The sequence below is a fragment of the Anoplopoma fimbria genome, unplaced genomic scaffold (assembly GCF_027596085.1).
Source record: "Anoplopoma fimbria isolate UVic2021 breed Golden Eagle Sablefish unplaced genomic scaffold, Afim_UVic_2022 Un_contig_10914_pilon_pilon, whole genome shotgun sequence".
NCBI classification, from domain to species: Eukaryota; Metazoa; Chordata; class Actinopteri; order Perciformes; family Anoplopomatidae; genus Anoplopoma; species Anoplopoma fimbria.
Window position 1 is genome coordinate 1009 of NW_026549832.1, and position 12250 is coordinate 13258.

At 39.8% G+C, this 12250-nt stretch overlaps 2 protein-coding genes across 2 annotated transcripts; both read left to right on the top strand.

The window, feature by feature from the left end:
• Positions 1-243: 243 nt before the first annotated feature.
• LOC129114899 (B-cell receptor CD22-like) lies at positions 244-1811 on the top strand (the record flags this gene model as incomplete). The annotated part of the gene is made up of 3 exons (XM_054626782.1): positions 244-585; positions 708-935; positions 1546-1811. Coding segments are annotated over 3 exons (836 nt in total), but the record flags the coding sequence as incomplete, so codon positions are not given.
• Positions 1812-1966: 155 nt separating this feature from the next.
• On the top strand, positions 1967-2883 carry LOC129114900 (B-cell receptor CD22-like). The gene is made up of 3 exons (XM_054626783.1): positions 1967-2181; positions 2467-2727; positions 2843-2883. Exons 1-3 carry the CDS (start codon positions 2151-2153, stop codon positions 2881-2883), a joined length of 333 nt encoding a protein of 110 aa, XP_054482758.1. The 5' UTR covers positions 1967-2150.
• Positions 2884-12250: the final 9367 nt, after the last annotated feature.

A 12250-nucleotide genomic window follows, 5' to 3' on the forward strand; every position in this document is an offset into this window, starting at 1 on the left:
CATGAAAAGAGGTCTCCTGGATGAAAGTCCTGGGTTTATTAGACCGACTTGCCCTGTGTGGATTTTCTCTCTTTATACTTCCTTTCTCTGGGTTACTAATCATGATGTGGAGGAGTTTACACTGTAGTTGCTTAAAAGCCTGGGGCATCTCATACAGCGATGGTTTTGACGCCCTTGGAATGAGAACAAACTGGTCTTCTGATGTTATTCTGACTGTGGTTCCTGATGTGCTCTGTGTTACAGTGATACAGAGTCCTAATGCCTGGAGAGTGACCTACACTCCTACTGAGGTCTGTGCCTTTAAAGGAGCAACAGTTAAAATGCGCTGCATACACCCATCCATGACAAACCAAGCTGTTCACAAAACATTCTGGTTTACTAACACAAATGGTGGTCGACCTGTGGATCTGACAACAGACTCAGAGTACTCAGGACGTGTGCAGACCCAGTGTGATAAGAACTACTGCACTCTGACAATCACAAACCTGAGAGAGAGCGACTCAGCTGAGTACAAGTTCATGTTCACTACAAACCAATCAGGTGGGAAGTATACTGGTGATACTGGAGTCACTTTGTCTGTCACAGGTAACATTTGCGTTTTAAATGTTTGATAGGAAACATTACTATCGGCTTGTGTTTGCATTTCTTCTTTCTTTTTGTATGTCGATAGTTGATTCTAAAATAACGGCTCTGTTGGTTTATCACAGATCCACAGCTCCAGATAAATGTGAGGAGACCAACAGTCCATTCTACCTGGACAGAGCTAACATGTCACACTAAGTGTCAGCTGCCTGATCATTCGTCTTACATCTGGTACAAGAATGGACAGAAAAGGAAGGAAGAAACAGTTTATTTTCTTCACAGCCCATTAAATCCAGCAGACAACTATTCTTGTGCTATAAGTGGATACGAGATGTTCCCCTCTCCTTCAGTATGTGAGTTACACCCAAACAGTCTTAAAACTATTAAGTTCATTTTCAGCTCTTACACATTTTTAGTTCATCTTTAACATAAATATGAATTCTGACCGAGGAGGGGTTTTCAATCCTTCAAATCCTTTTTTTTTAGCTCCAAACATAAAGAAATGTTGGATGGGTTTACCCAGAAAAAGTGACTTAATTAGTAAATGGAAAATTAAAAAAGGAACAATAGAAATGTATGTTACTCTTCCGCTAGAAGTGCAGAAAACGAGGTCTGCGAATTAACTTTAGTAACCGGGTCATGATTTCTGGAAAGAAACATTAATGTTTCATTTTTCATTTGAATCTTTTGGCTCTTTGAGAGTTGGATTAAGTTCCATTTCAAGATAAAACAGACATCTCAACGAATGGTATCTCCAACAATAGGCAACTCAGACCAAAACTATCTAGATGAATAAATAGCACTACGGGTAAGAAGAAAATATTTCATTTATGAATATCCCTTTAAGTTTAGGCTCCAGGATCAGCACGCTGGACAGCGGCAATAATCAAACTATTAAAATTTAAACTCTCTCATTCATAAAATTCACATCTTGAAGTTAATGTATTCTAATTTCTCCTCCAGATGCTCCAAAGCTTCCCTCTGTGTCAGTGAGTCCCTCTGATGAGATAGTGGAGGGCAGTTCAGTGACTCTGACCTGTAGCAGTGATGCTAACCCAGCAGCTAACTACACCTGGTACAAGAAGAATGGATATTCATCGTCTCCTCCTCTCAGTAAAGAACCTCAGCTCGTCTTCAGCTCCATCCAGTCCTCTGACTCTGGACAGTATTACTGCACAGCTGAGAACCAGCTGGGGACGAAAGATCTGAACACATCTCTATTAATGTGAAATGTGAGTACAATACAGGCTTTAAGCAACACAGACAATCAATCTGTCAACAAGAACAAGAAAATAAAGATGCTTTTGATCAACTTGTAATAATCTATATTCATATACAGATGCTCCAAAGCTTCCTCTGTGTCAGTGAGTCCCTCTGATGAGATAGTGGAGGGCAGATCAGTGACTCTGACCTGTAGCAGTGATGCTAACCCAGCAGCTAACTACACCTGGTACAAGGAGAACCAAACACAGCATCAAAGTCCAGAAGGCATTCATCATTTCTCCCCCATCAGCTCTGAGGACAGAGGGATCTACTACTGCAAGTCTGAGAATCCACATGGAGAGATCATGTCATCGTCTCTATCAGTAGATGTCCAGTGTGAGTACAAAACATAATCACATCTGGTGTCCTGGTGACCCAGCAGTGAGGGAGATGTTCCATGTATCATTTTCAAATGTTATTTATTTAGTAAAGAACTCTCACCAGAGAAGTTTTGTGAAATTAATATTGACTATAATCTTGTTGTTAAGGTTGACAGACGATAGCGCTAAAAGGTTTCTGTTCATAAAATACATTCATCCAAAATGCAACATGTAATAAAGCCATTTTAGCATTTAACACACACATCACATTTGAATAACATGAGTCTCTCTACATCTCCAGATGCTCCAAAGCTTCCCTCTGTGTCAGTGAGTCCCTCTGATGAGATAGTGGAGGGCAGTTCAGTGACTCTGACCTGTAGCAGTGATGCTAACCCAGCAGCTAACTACACCTGGTACAAGGAGGGTGAAGACTCACCAAAAGCATCAGGACAGATCTTCACCATCACTGACTTCAGAGCTGAACACAGTGGGAATTATTCCTGTGAAGCCCAGAACAACAGAGGACGTAGTAACTCCACCTTACATCTGATGGTTGTAGCAGGTGAGATTTTGCAATCAGTCACACATGTTCATCACCTGAAGTCATAAAACATCATGTGACTTAATGTGGCATCCACTTGTATTTAACCTTTACTTATGTTACTCCTCAATTTCAGGTGAAAAGAATCACTTGGCTGATATTATCCGGCATTCTTAGCAATACCTATGAAAAACAATGTGCCTTAAAATGTAGAAATCCAAATATTGTCATATGTAATCGTCAACAAGGAAGTATAAAGACCACTAAAGCACACATTTGGCTGGTGGGAGGTGAGGTGGATGAGTTTTACAAACTGTGATCTTTCGGCCAGGAAACCGCTGTTCGTTCCCCGTGTGAAACGAGAAGTCAGATTTGATGTTTTGGACAGTAACTTGTGTACTTCAGTACCGCCACTTTCGTGGTTATTTTAACCCAAAGGATGTCCTTTTCCTGAAACTAACCAAGTAGATTTGTTTAACTTAACCTAACTGAGTTTCCTGTGAAGAGGGAAGTTTATTTGATAAGGCTGCATGCATGGAATGAGCGGAAACTAACATGTGATGCTAAATTGTGTAGGAAAAATCACAAAGAATTACTAACTTTACGCAAGATATCATACAACCCTTTATGTGAGGATACATTGCATGGCTGTTGTTAGAGCTAACAGACAGCTGGAAAATAATCGCAGATCCAGGAAGAACAGTACATATTTCATCTCATTATTTTCACTGTGTTACATATTAAAGGGCTCGTACGAATTTAATTGTCTTGTTCACATGTTCTCACTCTATATGCACTCAGAGCGAGAGCTGTGTTTATTGTTGAACTTTCATCAAACACATCTAATGTGGCCTTAGACTTCTTTGTTGTCATCTCTCCTATTCATAATACCCTGAGGACAGAATATCAAGATAGAGCCAAGATCTGTTAAGTCCCCTTTCACTGGTATTTGGGTGCATTTCGACTGTTTGCAGATGATATTGTCCTTTTGACTTCAATAGACTTTGACCACCAGTGTGCCTCAAACTGATGAGGCTTCAGAAATGCAGGCATTTATATTTGATGTTTGGTTTAGCTTTGTGGAATATCTCTGAATAGTGGCAAACCACTCTCCAACCATCATAACTTGGAAGAAAAAAGCTTTGACGCACTAATTGGATGTTGCACTCATGGGAGTATAATAAGAAAATGGCCCCTCCACCACCTCTCTTACATTGGTGCAAGACATACAAACTTGATGGAAATGGCAAGTTTATAGGCTGATCAGACCATAATAAAAAAAATGGAACACCATGGATGTAATATGCACACATGCACTGATTTGTCATATCTCACTCTATGGCACCAATGGGCCCAAAATTGCTGTAACACCCGAAATAAACTGTGTTTTCTTTATATCTCCATTTCTCAGGATCATGGAAATATACAGCTGCTGGAACAATCACTGCTGTTCTCCTGGCTGTGTTATCCCTCTCTGTCTTCCTGTGGATTAGGTGAGCATTTCTGATTCAGTGATTCGTTGATTGTCAAACCATTAAAAGTCAGTTTGTCAGAAGGAAAACATTCAATCATGTATTTATTTTTCATTAATTATTCCAAACAGAAAAAAGGGGGCTTCCAGGGACTCGTCTGAACTTGAAGAGAGACGGGACAACAGGGAACAGGGAAGAATAGTTACGTTTATTAGTTTAGTACAAAAAAAACCTTTTCCATTTCCATTCAACCCGATCTCAAGGGAAGGCTTATAACAGAACAACATTTAAACCGCTTTTTGTGTGTCACTTAGCAGCACTTTGTTCGTGTGCAACGATAGCGATTATGTTGAGGCAACAAAACCACTTAGTTAGGTTCACGAGAAAAACATCATTATTAGGCTTTAAATAACTATGTGAACTAATTTAGATTCGTACGTAAACAATGTAACATAAGTACAGAAAACGCGTCACAAACATCTCTTATATAACTTAAAAAAACAAAAACACCGGTTTCGAACAGCTGAAAGTAACTTTGCCTCTGCTGTGTCTACCTGATCAGGGACAGCAGGAGGAGCAGTCCACGCCAGCATCCACTTCTCCAACCACCAGGCAGATCCTCTCTACTCCAACATCAGGCCAGCTCAGCCCCTCAGACACACGGAGCAACAGGAAGGGGCTGAATACGCCGCCGTCAAGTTCATCAGAGCCCCGAGGTGAGCAGCTCCTCACACAGGAACATTAATCTCACTTCCAATGAGAGAACTTTGATATTAATGAACTGCTTTTACATTCCTTTCATTACTGCTAATGAGAATGATAATATTTCATAATGTATCTTAAGAATCACCTTTTTTTTTTTCTCAGAATCAGAGCTGGAGAGGATCCAGCTGCATTGTACAGCACCGTCAACAAAAACTGATGACCACAGAGTCTACACCTCTATACATATAAATATATACATATATATATTCATAATTTATATGTTCTATGTTCATAAAATGTATTTCAATTAAATAATTATTGATTTATTAATATATATATTTAGAACTAATAATAAGAATAAGAATAATTATCATTATGATTATTGTATAACAATACTAATTATTATAATAAAATAACAATACTAAATATTATTATTATTATGATTATTATTATTATTTTTATTACTATGACAATCCAGGTAAGATATTTCTCTCTGGACCAAAGTGGAGTAACAACTGATTTTGGGAAAAGAGGATAAAAACTGAGTTTAGTGCCACCAAAAGTACCACCTGAAGTGGTAAAAACTTGCAAATTGCTAATATTAAAGTAATTTCAATGTGAAAACATCTCCCTTTTCACATTAAACCAGCGTGCATGATGAGATGACAGAGAGGTAGTGTAATCCTCAACGTTAAAACTGTGACCTTGAAATGCTGGAAGACTTCTATAAGGTATTAAAGCTCACCTGATATCTCTTATACATTTAATGTAAATGACAGTAAGTCACAGTATATTGATGTGCAGTTTTACTATTGGAGGGGAACATGTGTTTGCTGATCTAGTTGTAGTTCATAACTGTTGCCACTAGATATTAGTAAAGAGTTACATTGAACTGAAAACAGAGAATGTACACTCCTGTATTTACAATATATCTCCACCACGTTCTTCTTCTTCTTTTCTTTTTCTTTTACCAGTTTTATCCCAGCTGGTTTTATTGTAAGTCAAATATCAGTATTACTGTTCTAATTTTGTAAATTATTTCTACTGCCTCACCTGCTCATTACAGTCATCTACATGCTTCTTTTTCATACATATACTTCAGGCTGGTGTGTTTTTTTTTTCTCTACTTGTATATACGTTCAACACTGTGAATTTGCATTTTGTACTAAAAAGTTCTGTTTTGCTTGAATAAAAAACAAAATAGTAGTTAGACTAAAAAGACCTGATGAGTCAGTATTTGCACTTATTCCATTCAAACAGGTTCTTCATCTGTTTTTCTTTCCTCTTAGTAGTCTGTCTCTTGTGCTGCCGTTACATGTGAATTTCCCTCTGGGGATCAATGAAGTCTTATCTTGAACGTGATTTTGTAACATTAATTCTTTTCAAATCACCTTTAATCTACCTTTTACCAGTATTTTGATACTTCTAATACTCAGATAGATACTAATGATTACTTTTCAGCCCCTAAATGGTGAGCACACTTAAGAAAACAATCTCCTTCTAAATGGCCTTTTAATGGCTGAGTGTGGTGTTCTGAACTAGTTTCTCACACAAAGAGATTACTTTTGTCACAGTTCTACTTCCATACACTCCTGTCATTAGCTCTCTCACTCCCCGTCACTCTGTCTCTCAGTTCACTTCAGCCACTCACAGCCCAGCCCCTTCTCTCTCACCACACCATCCCTCACTCACCTAATCAGTATTACTCAGTGCACCTGTCTGCCACGCCCACCTCATCAGCGCAATCACTCTCACCTGCTCACTTAGTATTTAAACCTCTGTCTCACAAACACTCGCTGCCAGATCGTTCTCCACATTCATGCCAGACCTTCCATTCAAAAGACTTTGAAAACGAAATGACTAAATATTAAGATGAAAAAGTCCCTTGGACTGATTTCCCAGACGCTGCCTGTCTGGACTTCCCTGCCTTGCCTGTGCCCCGGTAAACGACTCAGCCTTCTGTCCCCGACCACCAGATTAGCCTCCGCTTCCTCTCGGCGCTCTGCTGATAGGAATCCACCACGTGAGTCTGTTTGTCTACTGTGTGTTCCGCTTTACATAAAGCTTCTGAACATTACTCTCTCAGTCGTACTGCTTTTGTGCCGCAGCTCTCCCCTGCTCCCGTCTGCGCTGGGCCGCAGCGTCCCCCTGCCCGAGAGACCGTGTTGCCAGAGCCCCAGTCTTGAGACCCTTGTCCGACCTCCAGAGAGGCCCCGTCGGCCTGGTCGTCCCCGTGGCCGACCTCCAGAGGGGTTCTGCCTGTCCGCCTTACCTCAGCCTTTGAGGATTCTGACTCTGCGGCCTCGGAGGAGTTCTCGTACTGCTTTTGGGTCCACACCACACCAGTTACAGTCACACCCGCTACAACTTTGAGCAGTTAACCTTTGCAAAGTTAGTTCTTAGATTCAATTTTAATCTACGAGCTCATCTATATAAATAATGTAAAGAGGAAGGAAGTTGGCTGTATTTTTATCAAAGTACATTCAGTCTTCTGCTTTCAGACGACACAGCTATCTTATTAAGACAGCACCCTTCCTCATGAAGTGTTTTCTGATGTGACTCCATTACTACATAAGTATCTTATTTACCTGCAGACATGTTTTATTCACTCTGAAGTCTGTGACGACCCTCCTCCCATGCACTAGGTGTCGCTGCTGTTTTGTTGGGTTTGTCTCATGCTGATTGGAGGGTCTTCAGCTGGGTGAGCCACACCTGAGCCGGTGTGGCTCTGCCATAAATACCCTCATTTGGCAGCCTCTCGGGGCTGGGGGAGGACATCCTTCCTGCCACTTTGCATTACAGCGTTCTTCATTCTGTTTACTAATATACTTTGTCACACACACCCATACATGCACCTCAGGACTGATAACTACACTTTATATTGTTCATTTGTGTTAAGCAAGAAAATAAAAATGCTTTTCTTGGCAGCCGGCTCGCCCGTCTCCCCTTCTTGTTCCAGCCTCTAAGTCGGGCTGTGACAAGTCTCTCAGAGAATCCAGAGGAGCAGCTATGAGTTTAACAGCAGCAGTGAGTGGATTTGTCGTCCTCTTCCTCACTGTACCAGGTACTGTATTTCTACATTCATGTTGTAGGATATTTACACAAAGTGAACATTTAACTAATGATTCTCCGGTCATCATGTTCAGAGATCTGACTTGTGAAGTGATGCAGTGCCTGTTTTTAAAACTCTGGACGTCTTCAGATATCTCTTTAACACAACACACAGACGACTTCAACGTAACGTCACCACTGTAACCTCTTCACACTCTGTTGATGATGTTAGCTCCTTTATTTGAATGTTTGAGACTAAAGTTTTGTCCAGATCTGACACATTGCACATGATACTTTTGAACATTTAAGTAAAGTACAAGGACAGCTTTACTTGGGTTTGAACTTTACAAACTAACCTTTGATTGTGTGATTTTAATCTACGAGCTCATCTATATAAATAATGTAAAGAGGAAGGAAGTTGGCTGTATTTTTATCAACGTACATTCAGTCTTCTGCTTTCAGACGACACAGCCATCTTATTAAAGTTGAAGATACTTTTGAACATTTAAGTAAAGTACAAGGACAGCTTTACTTGGGTTTGAACTTTACAAACTAACCTTTGATTGTGTGAACCGTGTTCTGAGCATGATTGAAGTGTGACACTACTGTAGAAGATATTTTTGTCTTGTTCCTCTTTTCTCAAAGTGGAATTGCCAAAACGTCATTGGTGGTAAGGGTGCATCAAAGGCGGTACATTTATGGTCAGAGGCTAAATCAATCTTGTTCAGGGAATTAAGAGATGTGTGTAAGACGTGGTTGTGTGGGACGTGCTGTACAAGGTTAAAGGATTTAGAAATGTTAAATAAAATGAGTGAAAGAATATTGTCAGTATGAATGTTCAAGTCAGGTATAATCAAATTAAAGGACAAGAGAGCAGTGCATGTAATAAACATTTGGAATAAGTAAATATGAATTATTTTTTTGGCAATGAAAAGTGATGCATATCCTGTGATATCAATAAAAACTGATTATTACTGAAGTATTGTCTTCTTGTTAAGTTGTAGTTGGAGACAAGTATGTTTCTATGACTGACTGCAAAACATCTTTGCTGTCGATAAGAAGTAGAACTGTTCTCTGATGTCATGAATCGTCTGTTTGTCACAGATGTGGTGTGGACCCAAAAGCAGTACGACCAGGAGACGGATAAAGTTCTGGAGCTTTATTTAAAGCTGAGCACACAGCAGACAGGCAGGGTCGGCAACGGGAAATCAGTCCACGGGAAATTGCTGGAAGGTCTGATATAAATGCAACGAACGATCTGGCAGCGAGTGTGTGACTGACTGGGGTTTAAACACTGCAGGGTGTAGGTGCAGCAGAGTGAGCAGGTGAGAGGGATTGTGCTGATGAGGTGGGTGTGGCAGACAGGTGCACTGCATGAGGCTGATTAGATGAGTGAGGGATGGTGTGGTGAGAGAGAGAGGGGCTGGGCTGTGAGCTGGAAGTGGAACTGGGAGTGGCCGGAGTGAACTGAGAGAGAGTGACAGGCAGGTGAACAGAGTGAGTCAATTAGGTGAGTGAGACAGAGTGACAGGGAGTATGGAGCTACTGACAGTATGGAGGAAGAACTGTTACAGTGATTCAAGGTCGGAGAGTGACTTACACCTCTTCTAAGATCTGTGCTGTAAAAGGATCCACAGTGGAAATACGCTGCAGCTACACATATCCATCCAGAATAAATCACCGTGAAGCCAGAGTTGAGGAAACATTTTGGTTCACTAAAGAGAGTAATGATGTTTTTGTGGATCTGAGAACGGACCCGGAGTATTCAGGTCGTGTGCAGTCTCACTGTGGAAACAACTACTGCACTCTGACAATCACAAACGTGAGAGAGAGCGACTCAGCTGAGTACAAGTTCAGGTTCACTACAAACCAACCAGGTGGGAAGTATACTGGTGATACTGGAGTCTCTCTGTCCGTCACAGGTAACTTTTTCATCTGAATATTTAGTAATTTCGTTTCCAACGTGTTTTGAATGTCTTGTTTGTTTATATGTGTGTGTGTGTGTATGATGATTGTTCAGTGTAAAATTCTGACTTCTGTTCCTTTTTCCACATACTCAGATCTCCAGGTTCAGGTGAACAGATTAGCTGTCTTCCAGTCTCATCACCGGGCAGTGTTGACGTGTCAGAGCAGCTGTCTTCCTCCTGGTCATCTTCACTACGTCTGGTACAAGAATGGACAGAAGATTTTGGGACAAACTTCTATTTCGTACTCAGCCTACTTTTATCCTTCAGACAGCATCTCCTGTGCTGTAGGAGGATATGAGGACTTCCCCTCTCCTTCAGTGTGAGTTTACTGACGTTTACTCTGCATTCTATTGTTTATGATTTGGTGAGTTGAACATTGTTGACTCGCCGACAACATCATTACTATATTTTGATTCATAAAGCATTACTACCTTACATATGTACCCTTATCTGTTTTAGCTCTGATTATTACCAGCTATGCTCCTCCAAGTTGTATCTTTTTAAGGGACCCCAGGTTTTGATAGATCAGGGGAACCAAATGTTCCTTCTCTCAGCTTGGGCATGTAATAATTAAAAAATATATTTAAAGTTGGGGACATTCATATCCGTTCATGAATTCAAGGGCATCATAAAGATTGTAGTGGCCAATGTGTTTAACAGCTATTATTCTGTTTAATTGTTACTGTATCATGTTGTTTTTGTCGTTTCACTGTGTTGTGATTGTGTATGGCTTCTGCAATGGATAGCTCTCTATTGTAAAATACATTTTTGGTCTTAATGGGACTTCTAGGTAAAATCAAAGGTAAAAAAAAAACTTTTAAGTCATACTCTGAGGTAACTTAATGGAGGAGATCAAACAGAAGCTGGTGTTTCACCAAGGAGACCTGTATACTTAACTTCTGTACTTAATTAAACATACCCAAGTAGTTTTGTTGCCTAAATTTACCATGTTGTTTCCTGTGAGCACAAGAAGTAAGAGGAACAATATGTATTTTGAATTTTGGGGTGAACTGTGGCACTCTAGACAGCGGCAATAATCAAAGATATACACTTTTAACAAATAAAACTTATGTTTCATGAGAACCTTCTCATCTTAAATTTCCCTGCTGCGGGACTAATAAAGGATTATCTTATCTCATCTTAAAGTTAATGGACATTCATTTCTCCTCCAGATGCTCCAAAGCTTCCCTCTGTGTCAGTGAGTCCCTCTGATGAGATAGTGGAGGGCAGTTCAGTGACTCTGACCTGTAGCAGTGATGCTAACCCAGCAGCTAACTACACCTGGTACAAGAAGGATGAAGACTCACCAAAAGCATCAGGACAGATCTTCACCATCACTGACTTCACTGCTGAACACTGTGGGAATTATTCCATTTTACTTGATATACAAACTAAATATAAGTCTGCAAAAATATTTTGATGTCAGCTTTTCTGTTTTATTATTCACAGTATTATTTTATTTACTATCAAGACTAATGGACTTCTTCTTGCTTTCTCTTTTTTGTCATTTCTTTCACTTTGTGTCACTGAGGATGAAATGAGCCACAGGTTAATAGTTTATTAGGGTTTGGGATGTTGCTGATATGAAGATGCACTGACAAAAATAAAAATATATTTTTCCTTTTAGCTGTAGTGCTTTTATTTCTTGATCTAGACTCAACAGCTCAGTTGAATTCATTAAATGTATTGTCTGGGCTCTTTTAGCACCACAAGCCGAGTGCCATATAGTGACATTATATTCTAAAGAAGGTAGATATCTCCAACACTAGGCAACCCAAACCAAAACTATCTAGATTGATGATTTGCACTAAAGGTGAGAGGGGAAATATGTATTTTAGATTACTTTATCTTACATTTGAAATCTCCGTACGGCCCATTTAAATTATTTGGGGTCATTCGTCGAAGCAGAGAAGGTCGAGGTTGATAAACAAGATGTCATAATTATGAGCCCTTGTTAAGTTATTTTAAATATCTTGTTGCTTGTACAATATGTCAAAGCTGTTGGTCATGACTATGAACTATTGACACTTCCTGAACTTAATATGGACCTCTAATCCTAAATGAATTACATTTTCAGAGTAAAAGACTTGACTGCAAATAGTTCTACTAATAAAATGTAGAAATAAAGAACACAAAGTGAGTTTAAATTTGACTAAACAGTCTTTAATTGATGATGAAATGTGTCAGTGTTGATTGTCCTCTAGTGGTGAAGCTGTAGTGTGGCACATTCAGGCTGCATCACTCTGAGTGCTCCCTCCACTGTCTGCTTTAAAGGCACAGTTCACCCAAATGATGAAAAGAAACATGTTCTCTCTGAACCTCTAGGGTTTTTCCTTTCAATATTAAGAT